The sequence below is a fragment of the Coloeus monedula genome, assembly GCF_965178545.1.
Source record: "Coloeus monedula genome assembly, chromosome: 4".
Classification (NCBI taxonomy): Eukaryota; Metazoa; Chordata; class Aves; order Passeriformes; family Corvidae; genus Coloeus; species Coloeus monedula.
The window spans coordinates 31,181,237-31,204,329 of NC_138784.1; the positions used below are offsets into that span (position 1 = coordinate 31,181,237).

Sequence of the window (23,093 nt, forward strand, 5' to 3'; positions counted from 1 at the left end):
ATGGTAGTCAGGTGAAGTCCTCAGCCAACTGGAAAAAGAGAAACATTGCTCCCATTTTTAAAAAGGGGAGAAAGGATGAACCATGAAACTACAGACCAATGTGCCTTACCTCTGTGTCTGGGATGATCATGGAGCAGATCCTCCTTGAAGATGTGCTGAAGCAAGTAAAAGACAAAGAGGGCATCCAAGGCAGCCACCATCACTTTACTATGGGCAAGTTGTGCCTGACCAACCTGGTGGCCTTCTATGGATGGAGTGATGGCAACAGTTGATAGAGGAACACCAACAAATGCCCTCATTTAGACTTCTGTAAGGCCATTGATATGATCCTACATGACATCCTGATCCCCAGATTGAAGAAACATGGATTTGATGGATGAATAGCCATTCTGTGGATAAGGAATTGGCTGGATGGACACAGCCAGAGTTGTAGTCCATGGTTCTATGTCCAGGTAGTGAATGGTGATGAGTGGGGTCCCTCAGAGCTCAGTCTTGGGACTGGTGCTCTTCAGTACCTTCATCGATGACACAGTGAGACGGAGTGCAGCCTCAGCAGGGTTGATGACAGGAAGCTGAGCTCTGCAGTTGACACAACAGAAGGAAGGGATGCAATCCAGAGGGACCTGGACAAACTTCAGTCGTGGGCCTATGAGGACCTTATGAAGTTCAACAAGTCCAAGTGCAAGAGTGCTGCATCTGGGTTGGGCAAATCCCAGATGTAAATATACAGACTGGGAAAAGAAGACATTGAGAGCAGCCCTGCGGAGAAGGACTGGAGAGTTCTCATGGATGAAAGGCTGGTGTGAACCAGCAGTGTGAGTTCGTGGCCCAGAAGGCAAGTCACATCCTGGGCCCCATTAAAAGCAGCACGGCCAGCAGGGCAAGGGAGGCTTCAGGGAGCCATTATTCTTCCAGTACCTAAAGGGGGCTATAAAAAGGAAAGGTACTTTTTCTATGTCCAGAGAGTGTCAGGACAAGGGGCAATGGTTTTAAACCAAAAAAGGGCAGGTTTAGATATTAGGAAGAAATTCTTTGCTGTGAGGGTGGTGAGGCACTTGAAACAGGTTGTCCAGAGAAGTTGTGGATGCTCCATTCCTGGAAGTGCTCAAGGCCAGGTTGGATGGGGCTTTGCACAAACTGTGCTAGTGGAAGGTGTGCCTGCCCATGGCAGGGGGATTGGAACCAGATGATCTTTGATCCCTTCCAACATAAACCATTCTGTTTTTCTGTGAACTATTGCCAAGACTTCTTGATAAGGTGTGTTTTTCAGTATTTTCCACAAAGTCAAAATATGAAATAATCTCAGCACAAGAGACTTTGAAAAACATTTTTCAAGGTTTGGGTTGTTTAAAATAAAACTGACATTTAGTATAAAAATTATAACAATTTTTAAGAAATCCTTTAATATTTACTTGATAATATCATCTAGCTCCTTCAGTGTAAAAGTTAGTGTATACTACTCTGGATTGCAGTGTTGATCACTAACAATGCTGTAATCCACATCTAGGTTGGTATTTTGACCTTGACAACGTGCCTCTTGTATTTTTATAATAGGCAATAATTGTTTTTTTAATATAGCAGAGATTAGTATAACAAATTGCCTTCACATTATATAAATGTAAGGCTGTATTTGTTCCTACTCTAATTTGTTAACTACAACAAAAATATTTACTCCCCATTGAATATATTTATTTAATTTTTTTTCAGTTCACTATCAGTCCAGTAAAGAAAATGTGTGAAGGATCATTTATTTATTTATTTATTTATACCTGATAATGATGACGTTCCTGGAACTGTAATAATTTTTTTATTTGGGGTTTGTTTGTTTGTATTTGGTTTGTTGTTCTTTGTTTTCAAAACACTGCAGCAAAAGCATGGGACAGTGAGAATACACTGGGCAATTTCTTGTAATATTTATTGGGTATTGCTCTTAGACTGTAGGAATAATGGAAGAATGACACTGGCATTGACTCAACTTTTCTCTCCAGAGGCTGCAGTTTTCATTTTCCACACAATGTGTAAGTATTTGTCCTGGTTCTGGCCAGGACAGCGTTAATTTTTGCAGTAGCCAGGAAGGGCCACGGCTGGGACCTGGGGTTATTCTACACCACCTCATTTTCCGGGAACAGGGGAAGGGGATCCTTCTGGGTCATGTAGCATGCCAGGCTCCATGCAGTGAGCAACCACGTGTGAATCTGCCTCCCTTCTACCCTCTGTCTTTAGTATTGTTGCTGTTACTGATCATTTTCTTATCTCATTGCTGTTTCCAGTAAGTTGTTCTTAACCCATGATATTTACCTCTTCTGCTTCCAATTCTCCTCTTCGTCCTGCTCCAGGGTAGGGGAGGTGAGGCAGTGGGAGAGCAGAGCATGGTTTGGAGTGTGTCAGTGGGAGCACTAAATTGGGCAATGTCATTCCTAAACCAGGGCTGCACATTCTTGGGGAATTTGTTAAACTTCTCTGAGGAAAAGAGTGTAGCTATTAGAAGTAACAGAAGCTATTTCTGCTGCCTCCTGCAGGATGAAGTTGTACAAAGTAACTCTCTGAGCCTGAGCCAGCTTTGCCAAATGGAATGGTTGCAAAGAGCAGCTGTTGGCAGCCTCATGTTTCTGTCCCCAGCTCTGGCTGTGTCAGCAAGGTGCCCACTGATGTCAGGGGGCAGGGGCCGTTTATACAAACTAGGGAAGACCTGGAGGGCAGAAAAAGGGTAATAGCAGGAGGAAGAATGATGATCAGCACCTGGTTTGTGGGCTGCCTTTCCCAGTTGGTCTCAGGCTTTTTGTGTGAAAGCTTATTTCCTGAATAAGGTGTTCCTGAAGCACCTTCTCCTGAAAGAAGGATTATGCTGTTATCATCCTTTTAAACATTTTTAGCTTTTTAAAAGTATCATCACCCTCAGAGCCTTTAAGCAGTGCAGTTGTAGTGCAAATCCTAAAGGCTGTGTGGAGGTGTGGCAGGCACTGCACAACCAGACTGTCCCTAGCCTGTTGCTGCTTCCCACAGGTGGGAGAGCAGCTGGGAATCCTCCAGCCCAGGGAATCCCCCTCCATTCAGACTCTGCAGGAGGTCACTGCTCAGCAGCTGCTGGGGTTTAGGCCAGTGCCTCCCCTCCCCAGCATCATCAGGTGTTGTATTGTACCTTCTTGTTCCTGTTCTTCCCAATTTCAGTGTGATGGAAGTGTGCTGTGCTGACCTGCATGGCTCTGTCCTGCAGCCTTGCAGCTGCAGCTGTATTTCTCACCTGATGCCCCTCCATGTCTTACACTCCATTCCTTGCATAACCTTGCATCGTTACCAGCTGTGTTTGCTTTTTTGTAACCACTTTAAAGTACACAATCAAACTAACCTCCAAATGCTTTTATTCTAGATAAACCCATACAAACACCAACATGTATTTGTCATTTGCACTTTTTTTAACCATTCATTTTAAACAACAGATTTAACTTCTGTACAACAGGAATTACTTTACACATTAGTAAGGTTTGACTTCAAACTAGATGACTGCAAAATAATGCTCTGTAAGCTAGTGTTAGAAAACACGCTGTTTGCCATAGCAGTTTGCCTGTAAACATGGGAAAGTAAGTTGAAGAGAAGTTTGTTTTTCATTGCTGAGGATGTGATTAGAACTGTTGTGTTGCCATAATACCCATAATAGAGGTGGTTCTTTTTTTCTGTGTAACAGTAATGGCAAATTGCAGATACGGAAGGTGTGTCAATGTTTTGTGTGCTGACCCAAACCTACCAAAAGAGCCACAATCACTTAATTATACTTCACATCACTTCGTGAGATCCACTTGATGGGTTACAAAGTCCCAGCATGACTTAAAAATGGTTTACTAACAGAGTGACGCTGTTTAGGAGGCTTGAATAAAAGGCAATAATCCTATTCCAGGCTGTAGGTAAAGCTACAGGGCCTGCTTCAACACATACTTAATCTCTAGAAATCATTAAAGCTATTGTAGCAAACAAGCAGTAGTACAAATACAGAATAGGACTGATTTTCATTTCCTCATCAATATAAACACATATAGTGAAGTTCACAGGATCAGACCCACGCAAACAGATTATATTTTACAGCTTTTCAAGCAGAAATGTTGGGAGTTGTTGTTTCTGCCTGTACAGAAGGTTACTGTTGAACAAAACTATCACAGTTCATTTGAATGCACTGCCAGCAAACACCTGAAGTGGAAGAGAACTAACTGGAAAGTGTAATCCACTCATGCCTCTCCCTCAATATCAACTACTGTGCTTTTTCTATTTATTTGATGCTGCTTTAAAATGTTAGATTAAGAACGATAAAAATCAAGCCCTTACATGCAGGTATTCTAAACTTAAGTGCCAGTCAAGCCACGGTCCACTCCTTTAGGACAGAGGGCAAGATAGGTTAGAGGTGGGTGGGTTTTTTTCTAATTAAAATTGAACTTATCAAAATACATTGTGCCAGGCAGAGAACTGCTGAAAGTACTGCAACATTGTAGTGCAGTTTCCTGAACAAAGCCATACATTCCATCAAGTATAAAGTGTAAACTTAATAGCAAGTGTAAGACTTGAATTAAAAAAAAAAAAAACCAACAAAGCCATCACAGTATGGGTTGGCTGGTGGCTGCCCTCTCTGGTATGCAAGAGGAACAACTTGTGCAATCACATGGTAGGGAGGGGGCAGAGCAGCAGGACGGTGTTTTTGTGTTTGCCTTTCTCCATCCACATTAACAGCCTGCCTTCCTCCTGCCACAGGTGGCTGGTGTGTGCTGGCACTGGCCAGCCGTGGGATTGGGCCTGATGCCAGCTGCCTTTGTGGCCAGAGCAGGCAGCGTTAGCACCACTGGCCTGAGCTGTGGGGCTCCTCCAACTGTGGGACCCTCCACTGCCTGGGAGCCCTGCACAGCTGGCTCTGGCTGCTCACAGCCCCAGCACTGGCTTTCTGTACCAAACTGGGCCCTCTATGCCATTCACAGCCTTATGGCACCTTTCCCACTGCCCAGGCAGGTGACAGCTCTTCCCTCTCCTGTGGGCCACTGTGCTACACCACTCACCTCCAGTGGTGGATCCCTCCAGAAGCGTATGGAAACGGATCTCCGTGTCATCAATGCCTTACTTCAAAATCTAAGCCTCAGAACATGCCTCCTGTGACTGAAGCAGAGTCCATGGTGACAAAGCATTTAGCTCTGTAGCAGAGGGTGGGGCTGTGCTGGTGCTGTGGTAGAGCTGGAGCCATGGCTGCTCCTCCCTGGCTTTGCTCAGTAGCCAGTGCACCAGCCTCATCCCAGCAGCACAGCCATGCACTTGCTTTCCAGCTGGGCCGACTTTAGCCACCAATGCAAATGTAATGGGCACCTTCTTTCCAAAAGGGCCAAGCCTCAAAAAACCCCAGGCGGACTAAGGCAGACAGTTACCCCTCCCCACCCCAACCCCAGCACATTTGTATCAGCTTCTCATACACAGTCAGAGATTACACCAGTCCTCCTGTTCTTACATATTATTAAACTAACCTTTGACCTGACCCCCCCCAACATGCTGGCTTTAGGTCTGTGAGGCCCTTGTACACAGATGGTAAGGCTGGCCAGGACTGTCAGCACTGCTGCATGGGCCGATCATGCACCTGAGGTCAGGTTTGTGCACCGAAGTGCAGCCATCGTCAGCTGCTTCATCAAATCACAACAGTGTTCTGATGCAGTGCAGTTTCAGCTGTGAAGCTGCTCACAAGTGTTTCACAGCTTATTTAAGGATGGAAAGGTAAAAAATGTAAACACAGACTGATGGTGGCTGAATGCTCGTCTCCAAAAGCCTCCCCTCATTTCCTCCCGTCAGTGGTTGGCTTCACTTTGGACATGGAATTTTTAACCTAAGGAAGGTAAGTCCTGCCATGTGGCATTTGGCCTTCAAACCTCAGACCCACTTTTTCTATTAAACACACATCCTAAGTGCCACTTTGGTGCCAGGTTGTTATTGGGTTTGTTGTTGTGTTTGTTTTTTTTTTCTGAACAGGAACTAGCGAACATTTGACTGGAAGGAAGGAAGGAAACTGTAGCTGACCCGTATTCTAAAGCCGGAGCTCACCCTCACAGTTTGCCAAGCTGCTGAAAGGATGTGGCGAAACATCAGCTTTTTCTCTTAAAAAAAAGAGCTAAGCAACTTGCAAGTTCACGTGGGCAACTCTGAACTTATAGTGTATTTTGCACATCTCCTATGACCTTGTCTAGAAGTAAGCAAAAAGCTTACTAGACAGTATTTTTGAACCAAAGGGTTATGTGTGTTCAAGTACCTAAAAATGCTGACCCTGCCAACATTAGGTTCACTTTGACATGCTCCTGTGTGAATATGTAACCCTGCCCATATTTTGTTCCCCATCATAGATTACTTGGAATGGTCAGAGTGGAGAAGAGTGTCCAAACGTTTCAAACCCTGTACATATTGTCAGTCAAAACAGTTTTGGGAGCAGTAGCGCTAATTTGAAATCCCCCACAGTGATGCTGTGAGTCAGTGCTCTGCTCAATGCCATTTGCATTTTTTCTTTTCGTCAAATAAGGCTTTTACTTGCTGGAGCTGTTTCTGGACTTCTTCAAACCCCCGTTCTCGCTCGAGTTTGCTGACAATCTGTTAACAATTAGCAAAAGAGAGAATAATTTTTTTAATGCTTATTTTACTTGCTATTTTTTAAAGCCTGCTTTTCCATTCTCAAACAACTACTCACAGAAAAACCCATCTGAATGCCTGCCTATCTGTAAACATTCTTTTCTGGCTTTAACACTTTATTTTGGTAGTTTTCCTTTCAAGTCATTCTGATCACAGGATTTGCAACACTTTCACAAAAGAATGACTGAGCCAAGCAAAAAAAAAAACCCAAAACAAATTCAAAACATGCTCATCTCTCAGAGTGTAAGGCAAGGGCAGTGCTGCAGTTTTTACCCTAGAGAAGATTTGCAAATGACATTTCATTTCTCTTCCTCTGCCCTCTAAGCTGAGGGCAATGAACTGCCCTCTAACTCACCTAGTTGGCTCTGGCCCAGGAATAGAGCACTAGTGCTGTCTGAAACCTCTGCTGGCAATGCTACACAGAGACAGGTCTCAGTAAACAATGAAAGAGGTTTAGCTGATCCCAGTCAAAAGCCAGAGGGGGAAGAGCAGAGGGAAGATTTCCTTCTAAGGATGGGCTAAGTTTAGCCAGTACTAGCTTCAAAAAAGCAAAAATAGACACTAAGACCAGAAAGTACACTGAATGCTCCCGTATCAACCCCATTTTAATGAGCTTAATAAAGGGTGATTAAGGCCATTCTGAGTATCATCCCAAGCTTGTTTCAGGAGGTGAAGATTTGATGCTGAATCCAGATAATTTGAGATGGCAGAGATCAGAAATGGTAAGCCAGCTAACAGGTGACTGAGAGCTGGATGACTACAGCAAGTGCTGGTGCTGTGCTGCTGAGAATGAAAGAGAGAAAGGCCTGGTTGCTTGGAAACCCAGACAACCTGCTGGAAGCGTAAGGAGGCCTTCAGGCAACACACCCCAGCTGGCTCGTATCTGAGTCCCTGCACAGGCACACACACAGCCTCTGTTAAGGATGCTGAGCAAAATGGAGTGGAGAATCCTATAATGCAAAGTGGAGGACAGGGATTTTCTTAGAAAGCAGCTTAGAGGTAACCTGTGACTAAGTATTTTCAGCTGAGAAAAGATTTCTTTTGTTAGTAATAGCAGGGACTGGAAGCTTCTCTTTAAGAGAAAGGCTATTAGAGCAGAGCATTAAGAGGGCTATGATGGGAAAGGAGCAGACACCTCTTGCTGCAAGGCCATGTGCTCCACTGAGGTGTTTGCACTGTTAAATTGAGAACCCTGGTGCTACAGTCTAATCTGATTTCTGAACCTCCAGGGAAATGGAGCGCGTGCACAGGAGTTGTGACAGGCATTTGCAGAGAGTCTGCAAACACAGTAAAACAAGAAGCCTAGACTATATAGGAACTTCCTCAAAACTGCAGGGAGAATTTTACTGCTATTGTCTCTGTGCAATACAGCAGTGACAGTAAAGGTACACTGACAAACCTTTGGCGTGTGCCCCCTCAGAGGGTGCCCCTCATGGCTCAGCAGAAGGGGCAGCCTCAGCTGCATTACAGAGGGGCTGCCTCTGGAGTGGCAGCCAGCAGCTTGCCCAGCAGCCCAGCCCTTGGTTACTGCATCAAGCCCCACATTAAGGATTAAGCAGAAATTGCAAATGTGCTTACCTCATCATAGTATTTCACTATGTATTTGTAGATTTCAAACAAGGCCACTTTCTCATTAAATTCATTTTCATGTTTCTAAAACAGAAAACAGTTCTGGTCAGATACTTCTTTAAAAAAACCCAAACTTAACATGAAAGCAAATGAAGTTGCTGCTTCTCAACCATACCTTAGATTCCTGAGCTAGAAATTCTTCAACCTCTGCAGTGGTCAATGGAGGCAGATCCCTGATGGCTTTGTAGTACGCTTTCACCTCCTTCTTGTAGAGCGGAATGTCCTTAGCATAGAGAAGTTTATTTGTTGGTGCTTCCTTAAAAGAAAAAAATTGAAGCCTTGTAACTTTTCCCAGCACAGAATTCCTAAGGTTCCACCTCCACACAGTTAATTGCATCTAATTGTGTCTGTGTGACTCATTTTTCTTTGCTGTGGTTATATACAAGGAACCAAGGTTATGAAACAAAGATGCAAACCAGAGGCAGGACCTCACTAATAGTGTATTGTGTTTCATGACAGTTGCCATGTAATTATTTCTGTTGACATCAGGAGTGATGACGTTTTGTCCCTCAGACATATTTTTCTTTCTCACTTCCTCCTTACAGGTCCCTAGACCTGAAAGATTGTGAAAGCTGAACCAAAGGCCCCGGGGCTGATACCCTATTTACATACAGGATTCAGCAGTACTGCTGAAAGGAAAGTTCCCTGGCAGTAACACCAGAGTCCTGTTAGACATTGTCCTGGCAGAGGTTCCCCTAAATCTCTTTGGTCCCTACTTCCCTCAGGGGTTTGAGAGCATGGAGAGCTGACTGCCAGACACACACAGCCAAAAGGATTTTTTTTTTCACCCCAGGACTTCAACAATCCAGGTCAGCACTGAACCTACCCATGAGGTTTAGGCTCATTTGAGGAAATAAGTACCGACGCTTGTGAAAGGAGCCAAGGCCCCACCTGGAAAACTTATTTTCAAAATGTAAAAGTGGGGGCTGGTAGTTTCCCGTTGAAGTTTTGGGCAATAAATGACACAACCATGTGATAGCTTGTCACCACTGTTTCCAATGTGTGATGAAATAATTTAAATGTTTGTTTTCTAAATGGCTAAAAGATGTTTCAAGATCAAAGCCAATCGTGAAAGTAAATACATCTTAGTACTAAAAGGTCACAAGATGTTTACTGTATTGCAAACCTTTATCAGGGTTCAGCACCCCTTTTCAAATAGCTAACAGGAGATGTTTCAACAATACTTCACAGTGGATGTTAAGCACAGAAACCTAACAACCATGCTCATTTGTAGTTTTTCCATCAAGGAAATGATGTGATTAGCTTTAATTTATGATACTTCACTACTAAAGTAAGATAAATAAGCACATTATTTACTATTTCCCTTTAACAGCTGAGCAGTTGGATCAGATCACATAGGAAATTAGTCCATTTTTATATAAATTCTTTTAGGCTAAAAAGTCTCTAGCCTGTTTTTCTTGGTAGCATGAGCCTGAACAAATGCTTCCTGCTTTGGTCCAAAGAAAAGGAAAATACCCTGGGGGCAAATGAAGTATTTCTGATCCCCAGAGTTCCAGACACTGTACTAAAGAGTTTTTGAATGTAAGATTTCTGAACTTGTTGCTCCAGCAAATAATTTTGCATATAAAAAGGGAGTAGCTAACACATGTGAAAGGAACTGTTTCAAACTTCAGAGGTCTTTCAGTATTCTTACAGCTTCCACTAGCTTATTGTGTGAGTCTTCTGCACACTGGTGTGTGGCAGACAAAATTTGGACTACTTATCAAATAATGTTAATACTTTTAAGACCCTTGTTTAAAACTACATTAAAACTTCATTAAAATCTTACAATTTCCACCTCTGCCACATATTGTGTAAACACACTGTGCAGAACTGAACTGCAGAGAAAACAAGCAGCAGATAACTATAAATAAGGCATTTTTAGATACAGTAGCTGTATCTGTCTACTGGTGAATTCCTCAAAGTCTCAGGAGACTGAGCAACGAGGAATGGAAACCCAGCTTAATTAGGTCCCTGACAATTCTGCCCCCAATATCAGCAGATCCAGGACTTCATCATCTCAATCATTATATAGTTGAAAAAGACTTTGGTTGAGAAATCAGTAGACTGGAGGGGCAGTGTTACCTTCCCCAGTGTCTGTTCTGCGAGAGAAAAGGCATCCATGAAAGCTTGTGCGATTACAGACAAACAGCCATCTATGTGTGAAGTCTTCTTAATATCAAAGACAAACTGGGGATTCTTCAGTATGTTCACCCAGAAGCGAAGAGGAAGACTAGACAGAGAAAGAACAAACATCTTTAAAATTGACTGCTCAAGTAGCACAACTGCTTTAAAATGGTTCTTAATTGCAACTGCACTCATGGAATGAAGCACATTCCTGGGCTGCTTCTTCTCGTTAAAAAAGGGGTCAGGGAACAAAGGCTATGGAACAAACACATCTGTCAGGCACCCAGCTTCAAATAATGCTCTCAATCCACAGCTACTTTTTTCAGAGTGTGAAGTCAGTGTGCAGACTGCACAGACCTGGAAGCTCTGGTGGTTTGTGTCGTATTGAATCAATACACTAAAGTTACTGTTATCCACAAAGACAAACCACATCTTATTCCCAGACACGCCAAAATCTTACTCTTCTGATCACACATGACACATTCCATCTTTGCAACTACATTTTCAGAAAGCACATGCATCCCATGGGCATACCTGTTGGTTTTCCATATGTGGACCACATCAGGATCAGTAATTTTTTTGCTCTCAGCCTGGGCATCCAAAAAGTCAAAAAAGTACTTGATGGCAACAGGTGCTTTATTGTTGGGTAAACTCCAAATGCTCCTGAAGAGCTTTTCAACAACTGAATGAATTGCAACCTGAAAGTAACAAAGTTAATATTCTGTTATTATTACACGAGAAAAGAATAGGATCTTTTACCTCAGAGAGCTTAGTGTGCCCCAAGACAACCACACACAGAAATTACAATATGCTTGTGGCAAACATTGAGGCCATAGGTTACTGGCAAACAAGACAGTAACAAAAATGAGACTACAATACACCACAGTGAGCTCCTTCCATATGTCACATGTCCTGTTTCTCTGCTGACAGGAGAATTGTGTTGAACTCTACGATAAATCATAGGTGGGAAGAACCACTTGGGCTAATAAAGACAACATCAACTCTTGGGATCCTGTTGCCAGTGTTGCTAAAGGCATTTGGAATTTGTGACTGGAAGTAAGAGGGAGGTGAGAAAAAGCAGTTTAGCCTGTTTCCTAGAGCACTGGTCTTCAAGGTGCCATCTGTGACACGTGCTCAACACGTGCTCATCAACACTTCATAGCCAAGTGGCTCTGGCATTTGGTCTAATTCTAGGATAACAGCATGGGTGCTATAAGAACACACTAATGTTAGAGAGAAGAACTGAAAACTGGGTATTTCTGATACAAAAGGGAAGATACTTGGCGCACTAAAGGAATAGTTTGGTTGCTGCTGGACTCACTGACATAGTCACAGAGTATTCATAAGTAGAGGCAAACAAAGCAAAACACTGTTTTGTGCTTTTTTTTCCTTCACATCTGTTCTGAAGCTCAGTTTGGCACAATCTTCTCTTGACAAGAAGGATTTAAGCATATCCCAGGGCCTTGATGAATACTGGCCAGTTCACTTCATGTGGTAAACTCTCACAATTGTGTCTGTGTGCATGTATGGGAGAGAGGGGAGCAGACAGAGAGATGGTGTGATGCAATTCCTTTAGTGCACAGCCTATCACGAGAGGAATTTCACAGCTCTGTTGTTCAGGGCAGTGTCTTACTTTGGCGAAGGAGATGATTAATTTAAAGCCCTTTAAAAGGACTGTTTCTAAAGAGCCTGAACTTTTTTTCTGTATCTCAGTCTTCCACCATAAGACATTACTGGTTTACTCCAGCAGTTCCTGAGGGCTCATGTTAGTTTTCGCAGGTAATGAGAAATGACCAGTCTTCACTCTCACTTTAGGGACTCTCCCAAATTACTTCAGATGCTATCAACAACCTAATTAAATAATGATTGATAGATTTTTAAATGCAAGAAGGCTATAATGATCATCCCTTCAGGCCTCTTGCACAGCTCTCAGTGTTGTGTGTCCATTAATATTTAATGCAATATGCTGTTGCAAAGAGTTTTCTCACCATTTTGAGTAAGTCAGAAACAAGATGACGTTACTGGAGGGAGTGAGCAGGACTTATTCCTATGGAATGCACATAGTATAAATTAGGTAGTTGTATTATAAATCCTAAGGACCTTGCTTTTAAAATTAATCTGGTTATTTTGAATGCTTAATCTGAAACCCTAACAGATTATTTCATTTTATGGGCAGTATTTTGTGAAACTCAGGCTTCAGAAGTTGTCTCTAAGCTGGGCAAACTCTAGAGCAGAGTGAGGAGATTGTTGACTGAAAGCTGTCATTCCAAAAGGGTTCATTCTCACTCTATGGAACTCTGTGGTAAAAACTCACTTTCCATAAGCTAAATAACAACCGTTTTTCTTTAACCTGAAAAAAAGGTTGTGCTTACTGAGGAGATACTATGTATAATAGACAATTTTAGAACCCTAGCGTTAGAAAATCTGAAATGTGTCTCTCTTTGCAAATGGTCATAGCCATAGTTAGCGCAGTGATTTTTTATATGCTACCTTTTCATTTAACATTTGATTTACACACAGGAAGTCTGCACAGTTTCTGGTTTAATTTGTGTTTCTGTTATGCTAAACTAGCCAAGACAACATCAGCCCTCCCCCAAAAGAAAGCCTTTACAGTTTACCTTGGTTGACAGAAGTTTTGTGAGATACATTTCTTTCACTTTGAATTTTTGCTTTCCTTTGTGACCTGCTCCCTTTACATCTTTGTTTGCTTCAGAGTCTGGTAAAATCTGTCATGAAGAGATTAGAGAGATTACACAGATCCAAATACAGCTCAGTATTAAATCTACCACTTAGCAGTGTAATGACTCAACTCACCAAATGACAGTGTTCATCTGAGTAGTCCACATCTAAACAACAAAAGCAGAGAGCAAACAGCCATTAATGAAACACATGGCTACAAGCTTGTGAGTTCTGCTGGTCTCTGGGCCATGCAACAGAGTGCATCCAGAATGCCCAGCAAGCAGTCAGTGTCATCCTTTCCTGCCTGCAGTGTGGGGGAAGCCTCTGAGAAATGCACAGGCCCTGTGCACCTCCCTAGTGACAACCTGTAGTTTGAACCACTAAGGTACAGCATCCTATCTGCTGCAGGGGTAAGCTGGCAGCAATCACAGCTCCTCTGAAGGGAGGACAAGGTAAGATGATTGCAGTGGTTTAAGTCTCTAAGAGTGCTGAGTGCAAGTAGGCTGAGGTCAGGCTTGAATGTAATGGCTGGGAACAGACAACCTCATTTTTGCTGAGGGACTCCTCTGTAAGCACCCTGTATCTCCTGACATGCTGTTGAGACAGCCAAGTCAGAGCTTTCAGAAACACAGTCAAGAGAATAAGGAAAATTACCAGAGTAGGGGTTTTATCATTCCTGTCTCTGGACAGTGCAGCACTATGTCTGTGATGCACAGTTCTGGGCACCAGGGAGAGGCATGTTCCCTGGGTTGGTTTCAACAAGTCAGCGCTTTGTGTCACCTGGGCTCCCCTGTCCTGCTTTCCTGCCTATGAACCTGTATCTCCAAGCAATCATTTGCTGAGGACTGTAAGCCCTTCTGTCCTTCCTTTCCTCCTTTTAGGCTCACCGTGCCTGCCAGAGGCCCAGAGCCAGGGCTCTTCACTTGGCTCAAGTATATCCAAGTACCCATTTCTCTGACCTCCAACTGACCAAGATACAATCTGTCACAGCTCAGTTCTCTGCATTCCCAACCATTCCACACAAAAGTTAAAATAGGTTGTAGTCCCTGTTACCTGATCGGCTATTTGCCTTCTTTTTGAAGACTTTTATGGTTGCTCCATTTGAAATCTGAAAGCAAAAACAAACATCATGCTGAAACAAAACTGCTTAAAATTCATGAAAGCCTCAGTTTCATTTCCTCTGTCCCTCAGCCCATGGCAGTGCAGGGCAGCCCAGCCCACTTCATTCTCCCCACAGTGTGCACAGCTTTCAGCAGGCAGCCAGGGCTGGGCTTTCAGGCACGGGCAGTAGCTGCACTTTGTCAGGATTACCCAGCCAGGTGGGAAGGCACCTCTTCCAATGCACCAGCCTTGAAGACCTTTCCCTTCCTTCAATTTTTCTAGCTCAGCCCATATGTGGACGTTGTCATTTTCATGTACTGCTCTGTGCTGTTTCTGGCACCCATCTTTCTATAGATTTCTCAGGTTAAATTCTCTGGCTCCAGTGCAATAGGATCTTATGGGAAGGTGAGGCAGGGAGGTGCACACAAAGATGAATTCTCTTCTGGTCCCCTTTCTTTTGCTCAGTCTGTTCTACCTGTGTCCTACGGAGGGGCAATTTTGAGGGTTTAGTCTGGTGCTCCCAAGAACTATTTTCAAACTGAGCAAAATATTTATACATGTTAAGATCAAGATCCTTATCTTACCATCTTGGGATTTCTAGGAAAAATCTACCTCCTCCTTCCCTGAATTTATAGTGCTGCCAGGATGTTACGCATTATCTTTAAAACAAGCTGGCAAGCCATGCTTTTATTGTCAAAGAGTAACTAAAAAATGGCTCCCACTGAGAACTACACCACTGCTCTGCTATCAAATGTTGAGTCTTGCCAAGTGCTAGTGTACTTGCCTCTATAATTACAAAAACAACCGGCCAGTTCTAGGAAGGGATCTCTGCCAAAATAATTTAAGTGTTTTTTAAACCTTGGCAGCCAGCCTGGTGTGAGAAACCAGTTTAAACATTAAGATACTCTATCAAAAGCTGTGTCTTGTGCCAAAAAAATCAGCACTTACATTTGCTCCCGGAAAGTAAATGCAATCTATTTTATAAGTAAGATTTTTTTGCAGAGATGCCATCTATCACACAGAGTTTCAGAACTATTTTAGATAGCACAGAACACTTGAAAACTGCACTACAAATAGGAATATGCTCTAAGGCTAGCCTGTGAGGTGATACAAACACCCAGACAGTCCTCCTACTTGGCCCTGAAGATAGATAAACAGGAACAGTGCTACCCAGCAGCTCACCCCCTCCTGGAGCGACGTGGGCAACATGCTGCCTCCATTCCCTCCCCAAGAAGTAGGAGGGCAGCTCAGTGCTGAAATGTGTTGGCTTCTGTCCCAAGGGAGATGGGCAGAGCTCAGAGGGAGAACAGTGCTTCCTTCTGGGAATCAGAGGCAGTGCTGCAGTGCAGCCATGACCAAAGCCCACACTCTAGGTTTTATTTTTGGGACAAATTATGCTTTTAGCAGTGAGTAGACCATGGTTTCCATCTTTGGCATGACTGCAGCAGCCATACTTGCTGTTTCTTTCAATGTGATCCAATTAAAAAAAAACACCAACATTACAAAAACCCCCTTCTTTTTGCATCTTGCTGTCTGAATCGCTTTTTGTGGTGCGCTGCTCCCATGGACACCTCAACGTATCTTTGCTTTGTCAGCTGCATTACTGAGGGGGACAAACAAAGAGAGATCTCTTCCAATCCACACAACATGGAATATGGCTACTTTGGAAAACAGAAGGTGTGGTAGTGTGGCTCTATGGCTCCTGTTCCCCAGGCCTCCTGTCCTCACTGTAATCCAGTTCCTGTCATTGAGTTCCCGGGATCACACATTCAGACCTGCTCTACGGGGCTCTGCTTGCTCCTGGAATGTGTGATACTGGTATCAGTTGAGAAACTGGAGATCTGTGACCGGACAGCAGATCTGAAAGTGACTGTCTAGCTCTCTTCTTGTGTGGGGAACAGGATGTCAAGATAATTAGCAACTTTCTTGTCATGGCTTGTGGTTATTCTCATGGAAGTGATAGTACAGACCTCATAAATAAACATAACAGTAACTCTCCTAGGAGCCAAAAAATTAGAGCAAAAGTAGCACACAGGCCAGAGGCACATGAGAGTCTAACACAGTGGATTTTTTTCTCTTCACAAACACTACACAAAAATGTAAATGTACCATTCTTGCATATTTTAAAAACCTGTGTAGAAACTAAGTCTGCTTTTTCAAGATTGATTGGTGACTCTGGGACCTTCATAACACAACCCTAATGCTCCAGTGTCTTTTTAAAAAGATTTGATGGTACTTCCCAATTTCAAACATCTGGTTACTTTCTAGCACGTAAGGCTGGCAAACAAAAAGAAAAATTACAGGCATTGTTGAAATGTAAGTCGGAATTTGTCAGGCAATGTTACTGCCCTCACAGTGTGTATGCAATGTTCCTTCTTCTTGCCACCTAGACACTTTTACAATCCTTTTTGTATCAATATGCATACAAGAAAAAAAACAAGATATGCTAATGGCTAATACTTGCCACTAAACTACTGCCTAAAATGCCACTGAGCTTTTGCCTAAAATGTACATTATTTTGTCAGTGCCAGAAAATGTGAACAAAAATATCTAAGAGACATGCAGTACAATCTCCATAAGGCAGCTGCTAAGCTATAATTAGTGTAGTTACAGCTTTGCAAAAACAACTGAGCCTCCTACCTAACTTGCATCTGCAAGAAATCATTGCCTGCAGAAACCTCAGACAAAACAAGGGCTGGGACAAAGATACCCAGGGATGACAGAGACCAGTGGAGCAGACTTATATTTGCCATGAGGTCTGATACCCATGAGCCACGGTCCAGATGAGCAAAAGGCTGCTGGGTAAAAGCAGGGAGCACCTGCAATAGCTGCCTGTGGTAAAGAGGGCAGGTACTGCCACATTAGACAGAAGTTCAAACACCTAATCTGATTCTGATACACTGACCTTTGCTGCACAGGCTCAAACTGCAACACTACAATGTCCTAATTTGTACAAAATCTCTACAAGTGGAGTGGAGGAGATCACATGTTCATCTACAGATAAGATTCAAGACGGGCACAGGAAAAGCCACTGGATGGTGACTCAGAACATCTGGGTTCACTGCTGACCCCCGTGAGGTAAGGAGAGCAACAAATGCCTACAGAAATCTGTAAAGTGACTCCAAATAAGCTTCATATCTAAGCAGCCTTGTCCTCTGCCCAGGCTACAAAGTCCTGCCAGGAGTCCTTGTTTCTCTATGGATGGCACTGTATTTGCTCATGCAGACAACAACATGTTCCGTGCTGGCTCAGGTTCCTCGGCACCATACTGCACTGCACAGCACAGACCTACAGCAGCGAAACTTCTAAATAAATAAAAACTTATGAACATGTTAAGAGCCAGACTTTCAAATTCAATGAGGCATGAGGAAAGATCTCTAAAAGCACTCAGCACGATAACCTCCATTTCCAAAATTTATTTGTAAGCATCACATGTGAACTTCCATATCACCTGAGGCCAATCACCTGCTGCAGCCTCTCCTCCAACATCTCACTCTCTATTTGGACTGGTGTCACTGAAAACTCCTTAGAGAATTAATGCTGCTTGCTACACTTTCACAGCGTGCTACACCCAGAAGGGCTCTGCCACCAGTTGCAGTTTTTGTGTGACGTTGCAAGGATGGACAGATATTGCAGCATTACAAACAACTGCTTTAAGGGTACAACTGGAAGCAGAGGGGAAGACTTATGGTACAAGTGCCAACAGCAGATGGAAGCAGAAACAGAGAGAGAAAAAGGGGAAGAGACTGACACAGGAGGTATCGAGAAAAGAGAGAGAAAAGCCATCAATCCTTTTTATTCTGACTTGCAATGAGATTTCAGAAGTATCAATACTGCCTGTTCAGATAATCAAAATATGAGGTGGGATGAGGTAAGCAGTTGCTCATGGTACAACAAAATCTCAACAGCAGAGACTCAAAAAGTCCCAAGGTAATGTTCATAGCTGGAAATCAGATTCTGTTTTAAATGAAATGCTCAACAGAAGTAACAGTTTACATGGTATGTTTGAACCAAGCAACCCAACAACAAGGAAACCTCTGAACAATAACAGAAAACATGACTCATTGGCAAGAACGTTGTGTGCCACACAATTCTTTCTTTCTGTTGATGACACTCAGCTATGTCTTCAAGATCAATCGAGATTCTGCTGTGCAGATCACATTTGAGAGCTGTGGAGAAACAGCTTCTCAACTCATTGGTCTGGCTTCTGTGCTTACCTCATAATGGCCGATGGTATTTAGCTTCCTTATCCCATCCTCCATCACCTCTGATGAACCATCAATATCTAACAGTTCTCTTTGCTGCTCCTCAGACACAAGTTCTGCAGTATGACAGCAACAGAAAACAGTTATATCCCAATGGCATTCTCACCATACAGACACTTGTAAAGAAAAACAACACCTAACTATTTTTGGATGAGGGACTCCCAACTGAGCTGTTTTTCTCTATCCTTGTGCTAGGTCACATGAAAGTGGTTTTGCACTCCCATACTTCTGATTCCTTTTCTGTGGTGATTGCCTGGGCGGCTTCCCCTTCAGCAGGTTTTGGTGCTTCACTTTGTGTTGGTCAAGGCAAAGTTTTTGGAGGTGCTTTCACCTAATCACTATACTGCTGCACAAGTGTACCCTGCTGTTAAGGTTACAGTGGGACTAGAAGAAAGGTTCCATAAGCCACTTCAAAGAGATCACTAAAATGAGCTGCGCAAGACTGCCATAGTACTTGTGAAGGGTGGTCAGGCACTTGTAAGGTATACACACACCAGATATGAAAGCAAATTGTGAACACTTGCCAACACAGAGTCTGAGAAGGTGAGGAAGGATCGACATCTTAGGGAGCAAGGCCAGCAGGTGACAAGTGCCAACAATATAGAGTTAGTTAGGTTTCCTACTGGAGTACGTGGGAAGTGGTAGGGTGCTGGCAGCTACAGACTTTTATCTGACCTTGGGCTCTTGAAAACCCAACAAGGAAAGGTGGTTTGACTCATCTGCTGGAACAGCCTTATTTACATCTGTAGATATTGTAGGTAACTTTGTGAGTCACAGGCAAACTATTATATAAACCTAATCTGACTATAAATAAGCTTGTTTGAAGGCTCTTCTGATCAAGGGCAACGTAGGCCTGTAGGAAGGAAGGAAGGAAGGGAGGTAGGAGGAATAGTAGATAAGGACTAAAATACTTGATAATCATGATATATCATCTTATCCACTAACAAAATGTAACAACTGGCTGTACTAAGGTGGATGGGCCAACCACCTTACTTACCCCAGAAAAGGAATATAGGAATTATACATGTATAATAAATAACATCTGTTTGTTAACTGCAATGCTAAAGTCCTTGCAGAAGTGAAGCAGATATAGCTCAGTGTTCTAACTGGTAACATAAATGGTCTAGTTTTTGCCTTGAAATTCCTCACAAAAGATATGTTCTGTATGAACTCTAAAAAGAATCAAAGCCAAAGGTAGGCATTCCTAACAAGAAAACTCCACAACAGTCCAGTAAACTCCACGAAAACACAACACAGCGATATCCTCTTACCAAGACCAATTTCATCCAGCTGAAGACCATAGAGAAAGCCATTCTTATTAAAGAAAGCCTGAAGGCTCTTCTCCTTGGCTTGGCCTATGGTGTCGCAGTCCAGAACATTAACTTGAATAGTTTGGCAGGCATCTCCACTCTCATTCTCTGGGATTTTTTCAAAGATAATGTTCACTGTCTAGGGAAAGAAACACATGTTAGTCTGACTTACAGGGAACACCTGGCATAGGAAACCTACAAACTCCTGACAGATTTTCAGCACCCAAGAGATTTTTAGCTTATTTATTATTAAAGTTATTTTAAATAAAGATTATTTGAAGGAATTACACAAAGAAGCATTTAGAATTCTTCCTGTTCAAAAAATCAAAGCTATATCTATAGCTATGTATTTCCAAAAGTGTATTTTATCTTCTGCTTTTGTGCAAATGTATTTCAGTGAATTAAAAAAAAACAAGAGACGAGGAAGAATTACAATACATGTTCCAAAGAAAAGCAGATCTTTTATGTAAAATGAATGCCTCAACAGCAAAACTGTAAGCAACAAAAGATCTGATAAGGTTGCTGAGTAAGTAGTCACGGTAAGCATGATTGATTCTGAGTGGATAGAAAGCAGTGTTAAAATGCCTATTTACACCAGCAGATTATGCTGAGTGCCTTACATCACACAGAAAGTACACCTCCCCTGGAGATGCCAGCGTCTGTCTGGGTACAGCCGTGTCACTGGAGGCAGCACAGACAGGACTGCTACAGAAGCAGTGAGAAGAGAGAGCATCTTGCAGCAAACAGAATCCAAAGTGGTACAGATCTGCACTGTGTTCTGTTAGGTATTATTCCAGGTCAAACACCCATGTCTGGTTACAGCACCCCTGCCCTTTAGCTCACAGCTACTCTTGGCTGGGACACAACTCCCCTGCTAGGCTGCACACGAGCTGAGTACAGGCTGGAGGGAGGTGCCAATGACACTGAGCCACCATCTCCAGGGAATGGGTTTTTTTGTCAGGTCATTATTTCTGATCAGGTCAGGCAGATTAATTGCTAGAAGGCAGGGAATAAGGGATGAGCACAGAATTGCTAGTGCTGAGCAATAACAGCAAAAATTTCCAGTGCCACAGCCTGCTCTGTGCAGTGAAATCACTGTCCAGCTACATGCATACAGATGTTCTGCTGGAGATGTCTTGGAACAGAATTAAAGTAAGTGTTTTAGGTGCCAGCACTTGACTGCAAGTGGCATAGGAAAATAAATGTACTCAAACCATTCTGGCTGTTGAACGATTCTGGTATAATATTTATCTTCTGACTGAAATGAGAGGACTGCAGGTGTGACTCTGTGAAGGACTGATCATTAAAACAGGAAGGAAGTAAACCATTTTTTTCTCTGCTGTCATGTGAAGGAAATAACTTCTGTCCAGGGTGTTGCAGGGACAGCTTTTCTCTCTTGTTAGAAAAATGGGTAGTTATTAATAGTTGTAGAATGGTATTTTCTGCTTATTACCCAGCAAGAGCAGAAATTACAACATGCTGCTGGTGAAAAAAAGTAGTCCAATGCAACATAAAATAACTTTAGTGTTTCTACAGAAGCAAAGGGAGTATTAAAACCAGGGCTGCAAAACTATGAAGATCAGGATTTAAGAAAGACTAGGATGTAACTAAAGTAACAAGGAATAACTTGATCAGGACATCGAGATGTTTAATTGTGAGGAAAATGAGTCCATGGAAAGGACAGACGGAATGGGAGACAAGGATATGTGGGAACTGCAGAAGGAGAAGCAGACTGGACACCATGCCTCAGGTTGGGATTTCATGCAGAAAATTAGTGAAAAATATATTGGCACAGCAACGAGGGAGTCATGCTTGGTTAGGCCCACAGACCAACTGAACAGACAGCAGTCCTGTCCTTGACTATGACTGCCCTGAGGTGACGGTCTTGTAGGATTAAAATGTGGACAGGGACTAACTGTATTTGTCCTTGGAAAACTCATTTTAATCAGTCTTTGCCCCTTCCAGTCTCCAAACTGATCTTTCTGAAGCAGCTTTCTTGCACTTTAACTGATGTTGATTTAGCTCTTTGTCCTTGGAAGCATTCCTTCCTTTAGATGATCCTTTCCTTCTAACATTATTCCTACACTGCAATATTCATGTTCCTGCTCCTGCTTCATTTTCTACTCCTTTCAGACTATCAAGAGGAACTGTCTATTTCACTTTTTCCTCTCCTTTTCAGCATCTACTCTCACACAAGTTGCACAAGAATATGCAGCCTCTTCAGTCATCAGCACATGAGAGTCCTCCCATCCCCACTCCACTTGCTGTAGGCTGACAGGACTGCAAAAAGAGAGTAGTCCGTCTTCATGTAGGTGGAATACAAGTCATGTACGGACTCCTCAAGTGAAAGTATCCACAATGTGAGGATAATAGGAACACTTTATAACTCAAAGAAGTGGTCAGCTGGGAAGGAATATTTAAAAATATTTAAACACATAGAAGTCTCTAACCATGAGAGCCAGATGATTTTGCTGATACAATTTCCTGCAGGAGTTAATCTTAAGTGATGAAGCAATTGATGGGGAGCTAGGAAAACCAATTATTGTTAAGTTGTCCCTCTGCAGCTGAAGTTTTCATAAATCAGATTCAACCTGTCTGACAGGACAATCCCTGGCTTTAGAAACCATTAATCAGAAGCTGACAGTCACAATCACTGCATTTAGACACAAAATGTAGAACTAGAAAAAGAAACAGAAGTTATTGTAAAATTATGAAAGCCCTTTTATGATCAGCGCTGGAGGTCAGAAACTATATAAGAGAAATCACAGGAGGATACATGAAAGTCACAAGAAAATATCATCAAACCTTTTCTAAACTCCCTCACTTTGCAAAGGAAACAAAAATACTATTAACTTAGAGAAAGGTTCAGGAGAAAATTATAGGACTTGGTTCAAGCTAGTAATATCTAGAGACAAGACTTAATGCACTAGAAACTAGTGATAGCAAGACAAAGTCACAGTATTCTTCAGAAGAGTTTTAACATGGGTTGCAAGAATTATTAAAGGCTACTTAAGAAGGTGGCACCTGCAACTACTTGCATAGGAACTAGCTTGGAACCTAGCTACAAGACAGGAATAAACTTAAAAAATGTATCTTCACACATGCAGTGACAGAAATAATGACATTTGAAGAGAGTGTTTGCAGATGGCTTTTCAGATTTGTAGTTTTCTTGAAAATTAATTTCACACAATGAATTATTTAGCAGAGCTATTAATAACCATAGCAGATAATAGATGTGGTTTAATAAAGAAATGAGATAATATCATATTTTCTTAGAAATAAAGCACAATAATCTGGGCTATTCAAGGACTCTTATTACCCTGTTATCTACTCAGCTATGAATCTGAAC

General features: G+C 42.5%; 1 protein-coding gene across 1 annotated transcript in view; it reads right to left on the reverse strand.

Annotated features, from left to right (window-relative positions):
- Window positions 1–5,429: 5,429 nt before the first annotated feature.
- Window positions 5,430–23,093, reverse strand: part of PLXNC1 (plexin C1) — a gene marked incomplete at its 5' end in the record, with an annotated part of 68,951 nt that continues 51,287 nt past the window's right edge. The window contains 10 exons of the mRNA XM_082280074.1: window positions 5,430–6,594; window positions 8,212–8,286; window positions 8,378–8,518; window positions 10,348–10,495; window positions 10,924–11,087; window positions 13,008–13,115; window positions 13,204–13,235; window positions 14,122–14,176; window positions 18,387–18,490; window positions 19,706–19,883. Coding sequence (XP_082136200.1) covers window positions 6,490–6,594; window positions 8,212–8,286; window positions 8,378–8,518; window positions 10,348–10,495; window positions 10,924–11,087; window positions 13,008–13,115; window positions 13,204–13,235; window positions 14,122–14,176; window positions 18,387–18,490; window positions 19,706–19,883 — 1,110 coding nt within the window. The 3' untranslated portion in view covers window positions 5,430–6,489. The remainder of the gene's footprint in view (window positions 6,595–8,211; window positions 8,287–8,377; window positions 8,519–10,347; window positions 10,496–10,923; window positions 11,088–13,007; window positions 13,116–13,203; window positions 13,236–14,121; window positions 14,177–18,386; window positions 18,491–19,705; window positions 19,884–23,093) is intronic.